Source organism: Papilio machaon, chromosome 28 (genome assembly GCF_912999745.1).
Source record: "Papilio machaon chromosome 28, ilPapMach1.1, whole genome shotgun sequence".
Taxonomy (NCBI): domain Eukaryota; kingdom Metazoa; phylum Arthropoda; class Insecta; order Lepidoptera; family Papilionidae; genus Papilio; species Papilio machaon.
Window position 1 is genome coordinate 2,564,950 of NC_060013.1, and position 22,320 is coordinate 2,587,269.

A 22,320-nucleotide genomic window follows, 5' to 3' on the forward strand; every position below is an offset into this window, starting at 1 on the left:
CTTTGGATCGAAACTAGGTATGCAACACTCCCGATATCTGTGACTGTGTTTTGACACTCGTATTAATACATATTGTTGTCTTTATTTTCCCAAGAGAATTAAAGACAGGTATCTGCAGTTTTAGTGTAAGATTGTCTCCGCGACGTTTCATCGAAATTGCTAGCCGCCATAAAGTTTGGATAGCAATGTACCAAAATATTCAATTATTCAATAAATTATAATTACCGGTTTGCCTAAGACGACCTGGTTTCAAATAAAAGGATATCCAATGAATACGAAACGTCCGCTTTCGTATATTTGTAAATGCCTTTTGGCATAACTATAAATAAACTAATTAAACACGGCTACATTCATATTTTATTTAGTACTGTACTATCCCTGACGATAATGGATTAGGCAAAGGCAGCAAATCAGCCACAGCTCACATGTGTGATGCAGATCAGTGAACCGACTCGCAGCTCAGTTCAATTTGCACCTGCATAGAATTATGATATACGTTTAGAGATGCGAAATGCTACTTATCAGGCAGCTCGAGGTTCATCGACTCACATAGAAATGGTACATCGCGATGAGCTATGAGCTGCCAATTTAGATATTGAACCGCAGCTCAACGGTTCAAGTATAAACTGAATTTTTGAACCGGTTCAGAGCTGCTTTACACATGGCTATGTCAATATCATTATGACGTCTTTATAAACGAATACTGACACAAAAAATTACACAATCAAAATAACCAAGAAAGGAAGTGTATAGACCAATTATAATATTCTTTTTGAACAAATAGAGATTTCATATTTTGAACAGGTGATTTTTAGTAAAAGGTGACAAATGAGCAAGCGGCCACTTGAATTTGGCTAAATTAGAGAAGTGATCTTTGCCCACAGACAATCTGCAGACAGATAGACAGATGCGCTGCGCTGTCTACTTTAATCGTCAGAGGAGGGGACGCAAAAAAGAGGTTATATCCTTCTCTTGTGCGTCGCCTTCGCTGCCAAATCCTGTGTGTTTCGTTTCGACAATGTAAACTCTGTTTCTGGTTCTTCAATGTAGCACCGACCGATGTAGTCTTATATGGATAGGCTATACGCTGTAGTGTTTATGCCTATTTGATTTTCGAAAATTTGGCGCTGACGGTAGCGTTTGGTGTTTGAAACACAGATCACAGTTATTTGATTACTCGTGACCGACACAGGTCTTATCTGGATTATATTATAACCCGTTTATTTAATTCATCAAAACATCTACTTATAGATAAGCTTTAATCAATAAGTAACATTAATTCACGCATTGTTTACCTAATTAGTAATTTAAAACATTTTGCACAGATAAGATTACACTTAGATTGTGAATAGATAAATTTTAACATAAATTTATATTAGTGTATCCTTACAAAGATGACAAGCTAAGTAATTAATTTAAAATAGTAAGTAATTGAAGAAATTATTAGAGTTCATATATTTATTGAAAATATTGAGCGAAATAAGCGCGAAATTTCATTGCGGTATCAATTGCATTAGTATATTGTTTACACTACCTGGTCGTTTTAATAATTATAAAATCTCGTTTTGCACCACGCTTGTTGTCAAGCTGACTTTTGGCGGGAGTGACGCGCTGAAGGTGAGATCACGCGATGGCGCGCCATGCCTCCGACCAATGGCGTCGCAGCGTGCGCTCGGACGGTCCTGTGCTAGCGAATTAAGTGATAGAAATTATTATAAAAAATTGTAGATATAACATCATAGAAATGATGTATTCTAAATAAACTTAGACCTTAGACCAGTCTTTTTTAATTTGACTTTTTTAAAATCACGGCTAATTATACTGATAATTATAATCTATGACAATGTTCTGTAATATAATCTATGACAATACTTTTTTTAAGGTTATAAAATGATTTTAATTTGTTGTTTCTTTTATTTTTAAAGTTTTCAGAAAATTTAGATTTTTTTTTGTGGAAAACGAAAATACATGATATTGCTTTTGTTCTATAAGAGAAAAAAATAAGTCATAAAACTTCTATGATTATTTTTTCCCACGCATCACGCGATAAGTAAAACTTGCAAACGATTGCTATATTTATTTTTAGCCTCGATTTCTTTAAATGCTTAACAATATGTTTTATTATTAATTGTGAATCGGATGAACTAGAACTCCACTACAATGTGTGAATTTTTGTAGAGAAAAAAAAGAAGTATTGGTAACTTTTATTTTCATCTCGTGATTCCTTATCTAAGTGTTATATGAACACAGACGAAATGCTGAAATTAAATAAGGTAGTGTACGTCAAATCGTATATTCTCGGATGCCTATTAAAAAAAACTATGTTGCTTACGGATTAAACGGACTGCCCGAATCAACGTTGCCAAACGTCCCGATTTTGGCGGGAAGTCCGATTTTTAAATCATAACTAGCTGTGTCGTATTTATTTATATCAAATTAACAAACTAAAAAATAAGTTTCAAGCTTCTAGATGAAAAAATTACGATACTTTCATACAACTTTTTATCCCCCCTTTCAACCCCTTACGACTCTTTTTCCAATTAAAAAGTAGTCTATGTCCTTTCCCAGGCTCTTGACTATCTGTGTATCAAATTTCATTTACATCGGTTAAGTAGTTTTGGCGGGAAAGCTCAACAGGCAGAAAAAGTAATTTCGCATTTATAATATTAGTAAGGATTTGTTTTTTTTTTTACAGGTAACTCCATCGGTTAAAGCACGGTCGACACTGTCCACCCCAAACGAGCCGATCCGCGGTGATACAAGATGGCGTCCAAAGCCATTTACGAGGCGACCGGCAAAGATCTTATAACCAGGTGAGAGGTGATTATCACCGAAACGGAATCGAGTACATTATTTTAACTGTCGACATTCATTTTCTTACTAACTTAAAAAAAATCACCTCACTCGTGAAAATGGGTTCAGACCACTGAAGTCTATACTTGGACAGGTTAGGTATTCTAAGGTAAGGTTCTACCAGACTATGTTCTAAATTTGTGCTAAATTTTATCAAGGTATGTTAAGCCGTTCCGGAGATACCTTCTAACAAACATCCAACTAAACATTCGTATTTATAATATTAGTAAGATTGGCCGCCTATTGTTTGAAAATCTTATCTATATATATAAAAGAAAGTCGTGTTAGTTACACCATTTATAACTCGAGAACGACTGAATCGATTTGACTGAAAATTGGTGGGCAGGTAGCTTAGAACCAGGAATAGGACATAGGATAATTTTTACCCCGTTTTTTTTATTCCGCGCGGACGGAGTCGCGGGTAAAAGCTAGTTGACTGTAATTGTTATTTTTTTTATTTTGACAGATATTTTCGTTCTTCGTGTATATAAAAAAATATGATACAATTATTTTTTTCAATCTATTAATAAAATAATTTTTTCAGGCATATAGGATCCGGTACGGCGTTGGTACCATGTCGGTTCGCCGTGTTCGAGGAAGGCACCGTCTGGGAGGACGAGATCGGAAAGAATCCATGGCTCACCAAAGAGGTGAGAAGAAGAATTACATTAACTAAGGACAGAATATACAGCTATCATCATAAGAACAATTTATTTTAACAATGGTAGACGCCAGCACCTGTTGCACGAATGGGCCTGCTCGCTTGTTACAATACCACGACCACACAGAAGACACTAGACAAGTGTGAAGTGAAGAAAAGGATGGGAAAGGGAAGTGGATTTGACTGAGAAGGGGACGTATAGAAAATATTCTCTTTCTGTGCGTCCCTTCCGTCGATTAAACGTAGGCGACGCATCTGCAATTTCGGATGTCTGTGGGCAGTGCTATTTCAGCGAATTCAGGTGGCCGTTCGCTCGTTTGCCAACTTATGATATACTAGATGTCGCCCACGACGCCGTCCGCAAGGAATTAAAAAAAAAACTTAATAAGTAACCTATGTGTTCTTCATATATTCTACGTCTGTGACAAATTTCATCAAGATCCGTTGAACCGTTTCGGAGATACCTTCAAATATCCTTCAAAACATTCGCTTTTAATATATGACAAGTTTTCGTCCTAAGTTTGATATTTTTTGGTGGTTCCAGTCGTTGGTGGTGAAGCCTGACCAGCTGATAAAGCGGCGAGGTAAGCTGGGTCTGGTGGGTGTGAACAAGAGTGCGGCGGAGGTGCGCCGCTGGCTGGCAGACCACTCGGGCAAGGAGCAGCAAGTTGGTGCAGCTCTCGGGAAACTGAGAAGATTCGTTGTAGAGCCGTTTGTCAAACATGACGCGGTGAGTGTCTTTTATAGTGTGCCAAATGTGTGTCAGTTTATTTCAGACAGGGCCAGGAGGCCTAATTTACTTGTGAACCGAGAATGGGATAGGGAAGTGTATTTGATGGAGGAGGAGACGTATAGGAAGGGAATATATTATTTAGGTAACGCCCTCTGCAATCGAGGATGTCTATGGGCAGCAGTCGCTTCGCTATTTCGGCGAATTGAGATGTCCGTTTGCTCATTTACCTTAAGATATAAAAAAGGTGACTGATCTAGGACGTAATCCAGGCTCGATCCCCGCTATTTACCAATTTTCGTATGTACTTTTCCAGAACGAGGAGATGTACCTGTGCATCCAGTCAGGCCGGCGCTCCGACACCATCCTGTTCCATCATCAGGGAGGTGTTGATGTTGGAGATGTGGATGCACTGGCTCTAAGACTAGAGGTAATTAACCAATAGTCTAATTATTAAGGATATGGATATCCAATCATGTGATTGTGGGTTCGAATGGTTCGAAAATAGTTGGAATGGTTATAAAAAAAAACTTGTGATCCGTCATGTGACGCCTGGCAGATGTGAAACATCGTGTGTGTACAAGTAATATGCATTAAATATTAAATATTATAATTAAATAAATAATGATAATGATAATAATGATAATGATGATAGTAATGATAACAATGATAATAATAATGACAATAATGTAGTAATAATAATAATAAAATACTATTAAATATTATTAAAATAAAATATATATATGTATACCTCAGTATAGCGTGACGACCCGTCGCCACGGCAAGCGTCGCCACGCCAACAATTCGGTTTACAAGTGATCCTATAGATGTTTCACATCAAAAACAGTCTAATGTTAATTTCCAACAAGGTCCAGATTTGACTCCTTGAGGTCTGAACAGTGGAGGTATGGAGGGAAATAAACTTGAGGGTTTAAAAACTAGTTAAATTTTTCAAAGGTTTTTTTTTTAAATCCCTTGAATGTTTATGATTTGTCCGATCTAGTGCTTAAATGGATTATTTGAATATCTGGATAATTTTTAATGGATAATTTTCTTTGGATGGAGGTGGATTTGATGGAGGAGGAGATGCATTGGAAGGTTAAATATTCTCTTTTTGTGCGTCCCCTCCTTCGTCGATTGAGAGTAGGCAACGTATCTGAAATTGCGAATGTCTATGGGCAGCGGTCGTTTCGCCATTTCGGCGAATTCATGTGGCCGCTTGCTCGTTTGCCACCATGTAATATAAAAAATAATGACTGCACTCGTCCTTTTTAAAAATCACAAAATTAATAAATCGTAAATAACATGGCATTTTAATATTAATTGCAAAACTTCTTAAAAAATAGTGTTTAACATGTGACTTAAAAAGTTCTGGTACCTTAAGATTGCTCGCTTGTAAATATTGATTTTTATCACTTAGGGCAGTGTACGTATTGTCTATAACTCCGCGTTTGTTCCCTATAATCTCCAGAATGGATGGACAGATTTTGACAGAACTTTAATTGGAAGATAGCTGAAGCATGTGAGCATGTTATAGGCTACTTTTTTTTGTTGACAAAGTCGCGGGTGATCGCTAGTTGTTAATATATTTGTGACATACTTTTTTTTATTTTAGGTGCCAGTTGATACTTTTCCTACTGGAGAAGACGTCGACACGCAACTGCTGAAGAATGTTAAATCAACTTCTGTTAGAAGGTAATTCTACACAAATATAAACCGCGTACAAGTAAAATTAAAGGTCAGCTAGCGCCCATTTAAAGTCAAAATCACAAAATCCTTGTGAAAGGCGCTACTATCGCGATTAGTTCTCTTTCAAAAATATATAAAACCTTTTCAGCCACAGAAAATGCCCTAAAAATAATTAAAATACAAGTCAGTTACAATCTCTGATTTCTAATTTTATTGGATACTAGCTTTTACCTGCGACTCCGTCCGCACGGAATAAAAAATAGAAAACGGGGTAAAAATTATCCTATGTCCGTTTCCTGGTTCTAAACTACCTCCCCATCAATTTTCAGTCAAATCGATTCAGCCGTTCTTGAGTTATAAATAGTGTAACTAACACGACTTTCTTTTATATATATAGATTGCTTGGAAATAACAACTTTTGCTTCGTTCCGATTTAAATGCGCTTGTTGTTTACGTTACAGCACATTTCTATCTATATTATTAGTTCTAATCCACACCACGGCTACAAACCAAAATGGCGCAAATCAAATAGGCACAAAATACTACGTCTTAAGCCAGTCCATTTATAGATGTCAGTGACTACATTGTATTGTAATCTTATGATTTTGACAAAACGGCGCTAGTGAATTGTCATAATTTAATTTGACTTATGAATATTGAATCAGATATCCTTGTCACTGACTGACAATGTCTTCAAATGTATGATACAAAAATGTCTGTTTTCTATCCGTGATTACAGTTTTTTTCTTCTATTCCAGGATAATAACGAGCTTCATCCTGTCCTTGTACAAAGTGTACGTCGACTTACACTTCACTTATATGGAGATAAACCCCATCGTGGTGACAGGTGACAGGATCTATCTGCTAGATCTAGCCGCTAAGTTAGACCAGACGGCGGACTTCATCTGCGCCAAGCATTGGGGTGAGGTGACATTCCCACCACCATTCGGAAGGGATGCTTACCCTGAAGAGGCGCATATCGCTGATTTGGATGCGAAGAGTGGAGCCAGTTTGAAGGTATTTCATTAATGTGTAAACTTATATTTATGTACAGTCCAACCTGGATAAATGAGAATCGAACTTAGGTCGGTAATATTCTCGCTTATAGAGGTTTCTCTATTATCCAGGTTCAACTGTAATTAACTATTTGAAAAGTGTTCTTACAATGTATTTTGTTTAGTAATTTTTTTTTAAAGGATGAATTGGCAAACTTAAGCGCCCACCTAAATTCGCTAAAATGACGAACAGACTGTGATCCCATAGATTGCATTTGCAGTGCCGTGACTACCTTTTGGACAGAGGAGGGAATGCTACACTATGTCAAATTCACCTTCCCTTACCATCCTTTACTTATAGAAAAAGGTGGAAAGGGTAGAAGACAAAGTAGGCCTCCGGGACGCACACTCATAAGACAAAACTTAACTAATTCAAGAGTTAATTGCTGACAATAGGAATAGACTTTTCTGAATGTAAATAACTCATCTATATATATAAAAGAAAGTCGTGTTAGTTACACTATTTATAACTCAAGAACGGCTGAATCGATTTGACTGAAAATTGGTGGGCAAGTAGCTTAGAACCAGGAAACGGACATAGGATAATTTTTACCCCGTTTTCTATTTTTTATTCCGCGCGGACGGAGTCGCGGGTAAAAGCTAGTACGATATAAATCTGATGCCTACGAGTTTATAGCTGCCCTAAAATCTCAATTCTACATGAAGATTGGGTGTCATATTCCACCTTTAAGTTTAACTGCCACGCTCAACTCAATCCCAAAATTCTCTACTAAAAGTTTAAAGTATTACATACTGGCTGTCGCCTGCGATTCTGTCCGCACTGCATTTATAAAAAATTTAATAAGTAGCCTATATGTTCTATATCTGTGCCAAATTTCATCAAGATCCGTTGAGCTGTTCCGGAGTTACCTTCAAACAAATATGCATCTGAATGCATTTATAATATTATTAAGATAAATCTGTCTGTCTGTGTAGCTAACAGTGCTGAACAAATCTGGTCGTATCTGGACAATGGTGGCTGGTGGTGGTGCTTCTGTAGCCTACAGTGATACTGTATGTGCTCTGGGTGGTGCTGGAGAACTGGCCAACTACGGAGAGTACTCCGGAGCACCCACAGAGGCGCAGACTGCGGACTACGCCAGGACTATATTCAGTCTTATGTGCAGGGAGAAACATCCTGATGGCAAAGTTAGTTTTTTAAACTAAATAAAGTATAATTTAATTTGGATAAGTAAGTTTAATGGATTGAGATTTTTATCGCTTGTAGACGTTTCTCTTACTTGAGTTTCTCGCTTATGGAGGTTTATCTATTAATTCCTGGTTTATCCAGATTTGAATGTATACTCTTTTAAAAAATCCTCTCACATATAAAACATAATAAAGTTAAAGATTCTAGGTCAAAAAATAAATCTTTGTTTTTTTTTTACTTTTAAATGAAAATATGCCATCAAGTGAAACTAGAAGTAATTATTTTCACCACATTTTAGTGTCTCTCATGTTATCGTTACCGCGTAGTAATTTAAAGACTGCTTCGGCAACTTTTTTTTATGTGTGACATGTCATGTTATCGTGGTCGGATTGTACCAGGTGCTGATAATCGGAGGTGGTATTGCCAACTTCACTAATGTGGCGGACACCTTCCGGGGCATCATCAGCGCCATCGAGACGTACAAGGATGCGCTGCTGCAGTACAATGTCACCATATTTGTTAGAAGAGGGGGCCCTAATTATCAAGAGGGGCTAAGGTTAGTCAACGTTATTGTATATTTGAGTAAGCGGCAACTGCGAAATGATCTCTGTTATGGACATCTATAATTGCTGTGTTGCCTATCTATAAATAAAGGAGGTGGAGACGTACAGAAAGAAGATATTTCCCCTTCTTATACGTCCCCTCCTTGTACCATTATTACCTTATAAGAAAAGGATGGGAAAGAAAAGACCACACTCATGAGACTGTATAGTCCAGTCGCGGAGCACGAAGAATTTCATACATTGAACTCGCATTACCTGTCTCTGTCACTCCCGCGTAAATACAATGAGTCTCGCTCGCACAGAAACAAAGGCCGCCGTCCTCAGGGATTGTAAACCTTTTATTGGAGACTATAAGTTTAATTTTTAATAAGAGGAATCGAAATTAACTAGACTAGATGATAATGTTGACAAAACTGTTGATTCTTTTGTAATAAATGTGACAGGCGAGACGTCTTCGGAAAACAGTTCCTCCGAAACAGAGGAATCGGATTCTGATTTTTGATTTTTTATTATCAGATACTTGTCTAGATTTTTATTACTTGTATTATTAAATCTAAATAAATAATTTATATAATAATAATAACTATATTTTATAAGTTGGTAAATTTTCTTTCTCCTTCAAATAATTCATGTAAACCGCACTAAATACAAAAATGTTTGTAACCTCTGTCAGTAGGTAAAGAGGTCATTGTACGAAATTCTTCGTGCTCCGCGACCGGACTATAGTTGAAATTACTTCCACTTGACTCCTGTCTTCTGTTCTTCTTTGTGGTCGTGGTATTGCAGAAGAATTGTGAAGGTGCTTTCGGATCAGCTAGCTGTTTTTTTTTATATTCTTTGTTAATTTTATCTTTTTTTTTGTCTATTATCCACAGACAAATGCGTGAAGTGGGCCAACGTCTCCGCATACCTCTGTATGTGTTTGGACCAGAGAGCAATATGACTGCGATAGTGGGCCTAGCTCTAGGACATGCGCCTATACCTTCTGATCATCAGCTGGACTACGCGCCTAAACAGTTGCCTAAACCTAAACCTGTGGTGTGTACAATTTGTGAAGATTATTGGTTTTGGTTAAAAACTTTAAAGTGTAAAATTATAATGTTTTGTCGTAAATTATTTTGTGGAAATTTAATTTATTATAGACATGTGTTTCAGAAAATATTTTTGGAATTTAGTGTAAAATAATAATCTATAGAGTTAGGGTCAAAGCAGATTTTTTGTCGCAAATAAAATTGAGCTTTACCAAGATTGAAACAAGGTTTAATTTAAGGTTGAGTTTTGCACGTAATTTTAAATGAATTCAAAAGAAAAAAAAATATGAAAATTAAAATTAAACCTTATTTCAATTTTATTTCAATAAGATAAAACTCAATTTTATTTGCCATAAAAATTCATCAACTCATAGAATCATGACTAAAGTTAAAATGAATATTATTTTTTTCAGTTAAATTATACATTTTGTCTATATAGACAAAAATAAAGTTTTTTTAAAAAAAACAAAAAATATACTTGCGATGTCAAAATGTATAAAAATCATTAGTAGTTTAACTAAATACTGTTTTTTATCTCCAGCCGGCACCGAAGCTGGATCTACCGGAGATGACACCAGCGCTGCTAGACCTGGTGTGCTCCCAGGCACCGACACGTATGGACCTAGGACAGCCTCTCAGTACAGCGAGACCACTCTTCACAGATCGCACTAAAGCCATCATCTGGGGAATGCAGAATAGAGCTATACAGGTATTAAAATATTAACATAACTTTAATTTAAAAATATGAACTAACAGGCTTTAATATATGAAATAGCGCCATCTATTGGCTACGTTGTGAAATAGAAATTTTATTATTATTTCTAACTGGCTACGGCCCGCGACTTCGTTCGTGCGGAATTAAAAAAAAACTTAGTAAATAGCCTATGTGTTCTTCCAGACTATGTTCTACATTTGGGCCAAATTTCATCAAGATCCGTTGAACCGTTTCGGAGATACCTTTACAAATATCCATCCATCTAAACATTCTCATTTATAATATTAGTAAAATTTAAACTAAATAAAGTGTGATTTTGTATGTAATACTTTATAGATTATTCTCGAAACATAAAAAAAAAGATTTAGCAAAAAAAAAAAAATTATATGTTATGGTGGGAGATTTGAACTCGTTTATTAAAACAAATTCGGATCTCACTCGTCGAAACTTTTTTTCGAATCGTCGAATCATTTTTTCATATTTACGAATATTCTAAAAATAAAAAAAAATATGTGTTATAAAATTATAGTTTAATGTAAAATAATATATTTAAAAAATGTTTGTTTTAAAATTCAGACAACAGATGGCGCTATTATCTAATGTACCAGTCGGGTTATTTTTTTTATTAAACTTGAGTTTTTTTGTGATGATTATCATACTTTTTGCAGGGCATGTTGGATTTCGACTACATCTGCCGTCGCTCGGAGCCTTCAGTGGTAGCCATTGTGTACCCCTTCACTGTGGACCACAAACAGAAATATTACTTCGGCAATAAGGAAGTCTTTATACCCGGTAAGACAATATACAGTCGAACCTGGATGAGCGAGAATCCAAGGGACCGTGATATTTACTCGCTTATAGAGGTCCGTTGGGACTGGACAATGACTCTCGCTTATAGAGGTCCGTCGGGACTGGACAATGACTCTCACTTGTAGAGGTCCGTTGGGACTGGACAATGACTCTCGCTTATAGAGGTCCGTCGGGACTGGACAATGACTCTCACTTGTAGAGGTCCGTTGGGACTGGACAATGACTCTCGCTTGTAGAGGTCCGTTGGGACTGGACAATGACTCTCGCTTGTAGAGGTCCGTTGGGACTGGACAATGACTCTCGCTTGTAGAGGTCCTTTGGGACTGGACAATGACTCTCGCTTGTAGAGGTCCGTTGGGACTGGACAATGACTCTCGCTTATAGAGGTCCGTCGGGACTGGACAATGACTCTCACTTGTAGAGGTCCGTCGGGACTGGACAATGACTCTCGCTTGTAGAGGTCCGTTGGGACTGGACAATAACTCTCGCTTGTAGAGGTCCGTTGGGACTGGACAATGACTCTCACTTGTAGAGGTCCGTTGGGACTGGACAATGACTCTCGCTTGTAGAGGTCCGTTGGGACTGGACAATGACTCTCGCTTGTAGAGGTCCGTTGGGACTGGACAATGACTCTCGCTTGTAGAGGTCCGTTGGGACTGGACAATGACTCTCACTTGTAGAGGTCCGTTGGGACTGGACAATGACTCTCGCTTGTAGAGGTCCGTTGGGACTGGACAATGACTCTCGCTTGTAGAGGTCCGTTGGGACTGGACAATGACTCTCGCTTGTAGAGGTCCGTTGGGACTGGACAATGACTCTCGCTTATCCAGATATAATTGTTGTAGTTTAAAAATATAAAAAATTAATGAAAATTATAAAATCATGTCCAAAAATAATTAGCTAAGAAACCGATGGGAAGGGGGAGAGGATTTGGCGGAGGAGAATATATATAGAAAGAGGAAATATCTTTTTTCTGTGCGTCTCTTCCGCCATCGAATAAATGTAGGCAAATCTACAGATGTCTATGGGCAATGGTCACTTCGCTATTTCTTCGAATTATAGACTATAGAATATAGACAAACTGCAATTACATAACAATACTTGTGACTCAGAAGTTAAGCACTTGTCTTGCAATCTGCAGGACTTGAGTTCGAATCCCGTCATATACCAATATGTTTTTCGATTAACATATGTACATTTATCAGATATTCTTACGGTGAAGGAATATATTGTGATGCTGCACATATCTGAGAAGAAATTCAATGATATGTGTGAAGTCAACTCGCACTTGACTATAGTTGACTATGACCTAGTCACACTTAACTCAGGGTAGACTCCGAGACCCTCAGTGGTGATGTATAGTGAGCTGATGATGATGAATATTTCATATTATTACGTTATCTAACAATTTTTAGTTCACTTAATAGAAATGGGCGTTAGTTTTTACTTCCAAGTACGATGTGAGGATCGTCAAGTAGATTGTGTTGAAATGAGTACAGAAAGATCACATTAAAACCATTTATTTTCTTAATCTTGTTCTTACATTTTTACACACGCTTACATATTCTACTTGACATTTGAGAAGCTGGAAAAAACCAGAGAGACAATAGCGTTGATCGCGTCATTTGTCTATACTTATAAAGATTAAATAATTTATTAATTACAACAGATTGAATAGGCATTTACAAAACTAGCTCGTACCATCTTTAGACTTCATCACATGTGATCGTGGTCAATAGTTTATTCTATATAAAAAAAATCTCTTTTTGTCTGTCTGTAGTTTTCTCTGACATGGACGTTGCGATGCGCAAACATCAAGAGGCAACAGTTTTGGTCACTTTTGCCTCACTTCGCTCTGCTTATGATAGCACGATACAGGTTTGTTAAACCCCTTTTCCACTAAACAAGATATACTATTTTTTTTATGTCGCTAATCTAAAATGCTTATATCTATACTAATTTTATAAGAGGTACTATATTTTTGGTTTTTAAGAAATAAATTCGGAAATAATTGGACCGATTTGAAGAAAAAAATCATTAGAAAAGCTACATTGTCACTGAGTATTAAGGCTTTGTTAATCACTAGATTAGTTGTCGCCCGCGACTTCGTCCACGCGGAACTAAAAAAAAAAAAGTAGCCTATGTGTTCTTCCAGACTATAATCTAAATCTATGCGAAAAATCATCGAGATTCGTTTAGCCTTTCCGGAGATACCTTCAAACAAACATCCAAATATTTGCATTTATAATATTAGTAAGATTTATTAAAAGCTAGTCGTTTATAAATGAGTTTTTTAGTAAGAATTCAGATATTTCAATGTATTTGTTTTTTAATTCCATTGAAATGCGCATTGTCATAATTAAAGTTTATGTTTGACACATGACTTCGTTTCGTGGTGTTAAAAAAAATATCCTATGACACTCTTGCATATATCAGCTATCTTTCAATGAAACTCTCGTCAAAATCGGTCCAGCCGTTTTAGAGATTACACGTAACAAACGCAGATTTACGTATAGTCAGACAATTTTTTTTTAATTATTCGATAGTAGAGTAAATAGTACTGAAATGGATTTATTTTTTTATAATTCTACATTAATTAGATAATTTAAATAAAAAACATTAAAAGACTGTTAAATTTCTCGTATTATCTCTTAAATAATTAATAGGTTAATCATAAAATACGTATATTAAAAAAATGTTATGCGGAGAGATGATGTTCATATAAACAAAAAAGTAATGAGATTAAATGTGGATGGATATAAAGGTAGAGGAAGACCAAAGAAAGTATGTATGGATTGTGTGAAAGAGGATATGCATAAGAAGGGGGTAAATTCAGATATGACGGCTGATAGAGATGTATGGAGGAGTACATACTGTGCCGACTCCATAGGGATAAGGGCAGGTTGATTATGATGACGTATATTAAAAAAAACTTTGTTTTTTCTTCTAGGCGATGCAACATCCACAGATAAACACAATAGTGATAATAGCGGAGGGTATTCCTGAGAATATGACGAGGAAACTCATCAAAGTGGCAGACCAAAGAGGGGTGAGTAAATTTAAACATAGTTTCAAGATGACAACAGATGGCGCTGTAATTAAAAATTAAGGTTTAGTTCAATTTTTTATTACAACGCCATCTATTGTTAAATAATAATATGGAAATATTAGAAAAACAAGTAAATTTTACGGTTTTCGCAATTTTTTTCCATAATCTGTGCTATAACGTTGCTTCGTTTGTTGATTAGAAGTTTTTTCACAGCTTCAAATTACAGTAGACCTTAGTATTAGATATAAATTTCAGCTTGATACCTTCACGAGTTCCTAAGAACGTCTTGACAGACAGATGTACAACGTAATGATCCTATGAGGGTTCCGTTTTTTTCTTTCAAGGTACTGAACCCTGTACTATATCCGATTCAAGTGTCTTCAGTCAAAGTTTTTTATATTCTTGGTTAGACTATAATATATTATGTGTTGCAGGTGACTATCATAGGTCCGGCTACTGTGGGCGGCATCAAGCCTGGATGTTTCAAGATTGGCAACACTGCCGGCATGATAGACAACATTATTGATAGCAAGTTGTACCGTCCCGGCAGGTAAATCTACCCTCAACCCCCTTCCCTCCCCTCTACTTACAATGAAATATGACACATTGAAAGTTATTGACATAGACAAAAGGATTTATGACAGTTTGAAAATATTTTAACTGGCAATACCTTGACTGCGTCATATTTTGACCAATCAGAGAGCGGCAACTGCATTATTTAGTGTTGCCATTCACAATTTTTAAATACCATATAAAAATACGGAAAATGTTATTTAGTTTAATTTGCTAATAATGTATGTATCAAATTTAAATAGTAAGAAATTACTACAAAAAACTCAAGTCTTAATTTACTAATTAATTGCTTGAAGTTGTAACATTAATGACTTTCCGAAGAAGTTAGATTAATTTTTATCACTTTTAACCCTTAAAACTTGTAAATTCACCCTTGTTCGTGTCAAAAAAAAAACAAACATAAGTTCCTTTTGGAAATATATATAACACGGTGGTAATAATATAAACTAAATTTTGATAGTTCACTAGCGCCCTCTTGTTAATGTCAAAAAAAAAACTTGTGAGCCGTCATGGGACGCCTGGCAGATGTGAAACATCGCGTGTGTACAAGTAATATGCATAAAATATTAAATAGATAAATAAATAAATAAATGACAAATGAATGAATGAATGAATGAATGAACGAAGGAATGAATTAATTAATGAAAGAATGAATGAAGGAAGGAATGAATGAATGAATGAAGGAATGAATGAATGAATGAATGAATTGAATGAAGGAAGGAAGGAATGAATGAATGAATGAATGAATAATAATATTAAATATTATTAAAATAATATATATATATATATGTATACTTCAGTATAGCGTGGCGACCCGTCGCCACGGCAAGCGTCGCCACGCCAACGATTCGGTTTACAAGTGATCCTATAGATGTTTCACATCAAAAATCTTTGTCATACTGTATTGTCATGTCATTTTATGATATAACTAAGCGATATGAACTTGTCTGTTATAGGAACAAATTATCTTTTTTGTCTGGATGTTTATATTCTCGGTTTTACTATATAAATATATATTTTTTTTTAGCGTGGCGTACGTATCCCGGTCTGGTGGTATGAGTAATGAGTTGAACAACATCTTGTCTAAGGAAGCTGATGGTGTGTGCGAAGGTGTGGCTATTGGAGGTGATAGATACCCTGGCACCACCTTCCTTGATCACCTCCTAAGGTATGAACAGAGAGGAGGTAACATTTTATAACTTATAAACGTTTATAAGAAATTATGTAAACGTTTTTAACAGTATTTCTACGATGATGTCTAAAAATTTATAAATTTAAATATGTCGTTTTGAAAACGAAAGAAAATTATCAAAAAAAAAATTAATATCAACTTGAAAAAAAGAGATCCTATTTTCTTTACATATTGATAAAAAAAAATCTAGTCTTTCTATAAGTTTTTTTTTTGCATTTTTTTAAGACCTCCAATGGTTACTTAAGTTAGTGAAGATTTCTTATTGAATAAATGGTCTTTTAATGATCTAGTAAATAATATTTCCTCTTTTAATCACATTAGGGCTTTTACTAATTTTTTTGCTCTCTACCGCCCTCTAGTGATATGTGGTGGGATTTTATATAACATCTCTCCCCTCTTTCTTTTCTAGTAAGTTTTCCTTATGTGATCAGGTTCGAGGCGGATCCCAACGTGAAGATGCTGGTGGTGCTGGGCGAGGTGGGGGGTGTGGAGGAGTACCACATCTGTCGTGCCATCCGCGACAAGCTCATCACCAAGCCGATGGTGGCATGGTGTATTGGCACTTGCTCAGGTGACATACTGCTTGGAAATTATAACTTTTGATTCTTTCATATAAAGTACCAGTTGAAATTACTGTCGCCATTCTGTCTGTTAGTTCGAATTTCTAACACCGTTGCCGTCAGCGCCAAAATGGCGGTAATCAAATTAGAAAAATATTACAGCTTGTAGTAAAAACGTATAAAATTGGAGTGTCTATATGTAATATTGAAGTAAAACAAATTTTTGTCCGTATGTCTGTCCGCAAGACAAAGTTTGTTCCGGGTAATCTCCGGAACGGATGGACAGATTTCGACCGGACTTCGATGAGAAGGTAGCTGATGTATGCGGGAATGTCGTAGGCTACTTTTTTTTCTGTTAAAGTTAGCTATTTTATATGTAAATATATTAATTTCAGATATGTTTTCGTCTGAGGTACAATTCGGACATGCCGGTTCTCTCGCCGGTTCAACATTAGAAAAGGCGGCCGCTAAGAATGCGGCATTGAAATCATTCGGTGTCACCGTACCTGAGTCTTTCGATAGTTTGGGCAAAGCGGTACATCAGGTGTACCAGAAACTGGTCGATCAGGGCAAGATCATTGTGAAGGAGGAGGTGGACCCACCTAAAGTTCCTATGGACTACGATTGGGCGAGGGTAAGTCAATGATAGTCTTACAATAACTCTAAAAGTGCATTATATTGACAGCAGTGTACAGCGCCCTCTATCTGTCAAACTTTACATGGATATTTACTTACTAATATAAATATGAATTGGATGTATGGATAGATAAATGTTTATTACAAAATATCTGGAGAACGGCGCCAATTGTTTTCGATGTAATTTGACATAGATGTAGATTATGTATTAAGTTTTTTTTTTTTTATTAAAAAAGTCGAGGGTAAAAGCTAGTTTATTATAAATTGTTAATGGTATAATTTTGTATATAGAAATTGGGTATTATCCGCAAACCTGCTGCTTTCATCAGTACAATATGTGACGAGCGAGGTCAGGAGTTGTCATACTGCGGTGTACCCATCAGCCAGGTTCTGGAACGTGGACTTGGAGTAGGTGGCACCGTTAGTCTTCTCTGGTCAGTATTTACACAATCACACACTACGATGCAGACATTTTTTTTTGTAAAAGAAAAAATACAAGAAAATTGAACACCTCCATTGTAAATTATCTAATATTATAAATGTGAATGTTTAGATGGATGTATGTTTGTTTGAATGTATCTCCGGAACGGTTGAAAATAAATTTGGCACAGATGTAGAACATAGTCTGTAACAGTACATAGGCTACTTTTGACTTTTTTTTTTTTTTAATTCTACGCGGACGTAGTCGCGGACGACAGCTAGTTCTATATAACCTCGAAGCTTGTGCTAGGATATAAAATATTCAACATTGAACTGTCATTATTAAAAAAAAACAATAGAAAAAAAACAGTATGGACCAAGAGTCTGTAAATGTCTTACTTGACTTCTCGAGCTGATCTTTTCATTGACCTTGTGATGACCTTTCCTTGTATCCCAGGTTCCAGCGTGAGCTGCCATCATGGGCATGCCGGTTCATAGAGCTGGTGCTGATAGTGACAGCAGACCATGGTCCAGCTGTCTCCGGAGCTCACAATACGATGGTGACGGCGCGCGCCGGAAAAGATCTCATATCATCTGTTGTCAGCGGACTTCTCACTATTGTTAGTTGTTATATATACCATAAAATTGCAACCGGTGATAAACTTTAAGGTTTTTAAAACCTGATGCTCTGACCCCATGTGTGGGATGAAGCCAGGAAGATGATGATGAAGCTGGCAACCACTGTCCATAGATATCCGTAATTATAGATGCGTTGTAACTTACCTTAAATCGACAGAGGAGGGGACGCACAGAATGAGGATGTACCCCATCAGCGCCCCATCCTCCGTCAAATCAGTGGATTCCCCTTCCCATTCTATCCTTATAAAAAAAGGGAAACATGACTTAAATAAGGCCTTCCGCAAGCAGTTGATTTGGCGGAAGAGGGGACGCATAGGAAAGGAATATCCTCTTTCTGTGCGTCCCCTTCTCGGTTGATTAAAGGCAAGGCTGCATTTGCGGATGTCTATAGGCAACGGTCGCTTCGCTATTTCCGCGAATTCGAAAAGACTCAATCAGACTGGACTTGGAATTAGATTCTTCCACTTGAAGCATGTGTTCTGCTATTTTTATTGCTATTACAATATATGTGATGTTCTCCAGGGTGACAGGTTCGGAGGAGCTCTGGACCGTGCTGCTGCAGATTTCTGTGCAGCATACGACAAGGGTCAACATCCTCAGGAGTTTGTTAACGAGAAGCGAGCTAAAGGAGAATTAATTATGGGCATCGGACACAGGTGATTTTTTTTTATATTATTTTTCATATGATAATTAGCTCGTAACAACTTCGATGTAGAACAAAAGTAGCCTATGTCATGCTCATGGACACCAGCTACCTTCCAGTCAAAGTTCTGTCAAAATTGGTCCAGTTGTTACGGAGATTATCCGGAACAAACATAGACAAAAAAAAAAACTTGTGAGCCGTCATGTGACGCCTGACAGATGTGAAACATCGTGTGTGTACAAGTAATGTGCATAAAATATTAAATATTATAATTAAATAAATAATAATGATAATAATGATAATGATAATGACAATGATTATGATAGTAATGATAATAATTATAATAATAATATTAAGAAAAATGTTTAAATCAGATACTTCAGTATAGCGTGGCGACCCGTCGCCACGGCAAGCGTCGCCACGCCAACGATTCGGTTTAAAAGTGATCCTATAGATGTTTCACATCAAAAAATGTGGTTTTTCATTATCAACAACGTATATACATCATTTGTATGAAATATGATGTTTTTTAATCGATATAAGTTAACTAACTTTATTTAATTTAAAACAATCTGCTAAGAAGTCGTATTCTTACTAATATTATAAATGTATATTTAGATGGATGAATGTTTGAAGTTATCTCCAAAATGGATGTAGAACATAATCTGGAAGAACACATAAGCTACTTAATAAGTTTTTTTTAATTCCGCGCAGAGAGTTGCGGATGACATTTATTCCTAAGTGTCATATCATAGAGCATCCATTTTTTTTTTTTAACTTTTTTATTAATAATATCTAGTTTTATATTTATATTTTCAGAGTGAAATCCATAAATAATCCGGATTCTCGTGTACGTGAATTAAAATCTTATGTAACATCTCGTTGGCCGGCCTGGCCTGTCACGAGATATGCTCTCGATGTGGAATCTATTACAACAAGAAAGAAACCAAATCTGATATTGAATGTGGATGGTATCGTGGCTGCAGCAATGGTAGACCTCTTCAGGCATTGCCAACTCTTCACACAGTTAGTATATATCTAATATATAAAATTCTCGTGTCACAGTTTTCGTTCCCGTACTCCTCCGAAACGGCTTGACCGATTCTCATGAAATTTTGTGAGCATATTCAGTAGGTCTGAGAATCGGACAACATCTATTTTTCATATCCCCCCCCTCATTTTTTTTAACTGCGCGCGGACGGAGTCGCGGGCGACAGCTAGTTTTGTATATTTACCTCAAAGTTACATCGCTTAAATCAAAAATTGTCAGTTTTCACATAATGTAAATAGATGGAGCTCATTCCGCGTCTAAACATTCATCATATTATAATTTAAATGTAAAAATATATATACTAATAAAGTTTAAATTGAATAAATCGATAAAAAATTAAAGATATAATTATTTATTAACTGCTAAATAGTGTATTTATTAAGAAATTACTAAAGATTTTTTTTAAATAGACATTTTTTTTACGTCTCGTGTAAAGTTGATAAAAATTACTAAACTAAACATTTGAAAAAAATATTGACACGTGACTTCATATTAATTTAAGTAAGAATTTTGATATATATATAAGTATAATTCATCATCATCATCATCATCAGCTCACTATACATCACCATTGAGGGTCTCGGAGTCTATCCTAAGTTAGATGTGACTATGTCATAGTCAATTATAGTCAAGTGCGAGTTGACTTCACACATATCATTGAATTTCTTCTCAGATATGTGCAGCGTCACGATGTTTTCCTTCACCGTAAGAATGTTGTATATATGTACATATGTAAATTGTATATAGAAAAACACATTAGTATATGACGGGATTCGAACCCAGGACCTGTAGATTATAAGTCAAGTGCTTAACCTCTGAGCTACCGACGCTCATAAGTATAATTGTTGTTACAAATATTAATATTAATAATTTCAATTTAACTGTGTAGTTTTGTGTTTTTTTTTCACATTCGTTCAATTTAATTCATAGAATTTATCAAAAAAATTGTGAAAAAGTAGATTTATTTATAAGAAGATTGACCAAAGTAGAAACATCTTGTATTTATAATTAACACTTGTTCTCTTCTTTCTTTTACAAAATGTTTCTGTCTCGGAGTTGCATCCAGCCTTTTTCCTTCAGCCTTTTTCGTACAGCTTTTTTCCTTCAGCATTTTTCGTACAACTTTTTTCCTTCAGCATTTTTCGTACAACTCTTTTCCTTCAGCCTTTTTTGGACATTTTTATAATATATTCTTTTTCTTGACATCATTCAGTTTTTTTTGATGTTTTCTTTTATATCTTGTTATTTGCATTTATTAAATTGTGTCTTTTTATATTAAACTAGCTTTTACCCGCGACTCCGTCCGCGCGGAATAAAAAATAGAAAACGTGGTAAAAATTATCCTATGTCCGTTTCCTGGTTCTAAGCTACCTACCCACCAATTTTCAGTCAAATCGATTCAGCCGTTCTTGAGTTATAAATAGTGTAACTAACACGACTTTCTTTTATATATATAGATTTATTGGAAAATTTATTGTGTAAATATTAAAAAATTTCACAGGAATATAATGGATGGATGTTTTAATCGATTATTTTTGTAATTTTTCAGAGAGGAAGGTAACAATTATATCCAGATGGGTGCCATTAATGCTTTATTCGTGTTGGGTCGTACTATTGGACTTGTTGGACATTATCTTGATCAGAAGAGGATGAAACAACCCCTATATCGCCACCCCTGGGATGACATCACATATATGGCACCCAACAACTAGATCTGATGTTAAAACTATTGTGTTGGCTTCATTTTAAAAATATTCCTTTTAGTTAAACATTTTCAGACAAAAATATGTCAAATTTTTCTTATATGTTGGCCAATTTAATACATATTTGACATTTATAGATTTTAATTTCATAGTGATGTGAGCTAATTAGAAATATCGATTAAATTGAATCGATTTTGACTTCAAATATATGTTAATCGAATTTTTTTGTTATTTATGTTTTTCGTTCGTTCTTAGTATTTTAAAAAAGAATTCATTGATGTAATTTTGTAAGGATATTTGAAAAAAAGTAAAAATAAAGTGCATTTTTAAATTTAAAAAAAATTATGCTCATTGTGACAATGTTATGGGATTTTAAACAAGTGTCAAATTTGATTTATTAAATTGGTCCACATATAATGCTATATGGTATGGTATGGTATAAGCTGACAAGTATTTTGTGACAAGGAGACACACCAGGTCAGATAAATTTGTCGGTTAAACATTTTTAAACAACGATAATATTCGGTCCGTGTATTTCCTACCTTAAAACGCTGATCATTTGATATTCGTGTATAACCTTTATTATTTACGGGATTA

At 35.6% G+C, this 22,320-nt stretch overlaps 1 protein-coding gene across 2 annotated transcripts in view; it reads left to right on the forward strand.

Annotated features, from left to right (window-relative positions):
• LOC106711742 (ATP-citrate synthase) overlaps positions 1–21,821 on the forward strand; it is a 41,722-nt gene extending 19,901 nt beyond the window's left edge. For both annotated transcript variants that reach the window (XM_045684904.1, XM_045684903.1), the window contains exons 2-23: positions 2,696–2,813; positions 3,398–3,503; positions 4,059–4,244; positions 4,561–4,674; positions 5,860–5,939; positions 6,692–6,950; positions 7,925–8,137; positions 8,537–8,694; positions 9,577–9,739; positions 10,274–10,441; positions 11,116–11,239; positions 13,038–13,135; positions 14,208–14,306; positions 14,741–14,856; positions 15,907–16,047; positions 16,503–16,642; positions 17,027–17,265; positions 17,559–17,701; positions 18,145–18,307; positions 18,849–18,982; positions 19,789–19,995; positions 21,570–21,821. In XM_045684904.1, the coding sequence (XP_045540860.1) occupies positions 2,764–2,813; positions 3,398–3,503; positions 4,059–4,244; positions 4,561–4,674; positions 5,860–5,939; positions 6,692–6,950; positions 7,925–8,137; positions 8,537–8,694; positions 9,577–9,739; positions 10,274–10,441; positions 11,116–11,239; positions 13,038–13,135; positions 14,208–14,306; positions 14,741–14,856; positions 15,907–16,047; positions 16,503–16,642; positions 17,027–17,265; positions 17,559–17,701; positions 18,145–18,307; positions 18,849–18,982; positions 19,789–19,995; positions 21,570–21,732 (3,264 nt within the window). In that variant the 5' untranslated portion in view covers positions 2,696–2,763 and the 3' untranslated portion in view covers positions 21,733–21,821. The remainder of the gene's footprint in view (positions 1–2,695; positions 2,814–3,397; positions 3,504–4,058; positions 4,245–4,560; positions 4,675–5,859; positions 5,940–6,691; positions 6,951–7,924; positions 8,138–8,536; positions 8,695–9,576; positions 9,740–10,273; positions 10,442–11,115; positions 11,240–13,037; positions 13,136–14,207; positions 14,307–14,740; positions 14,857–15,906; positions 16,048–16,502; positions 16,643–17,026; positions 17,266–17,558; positions 17,702–18,144; positions 18,308–18,848; positions 18,983–19,788; positions 19,996–21,569) is intronic.
• Positions 21,822–22,320: the final 499 nt, after the last annotated feature.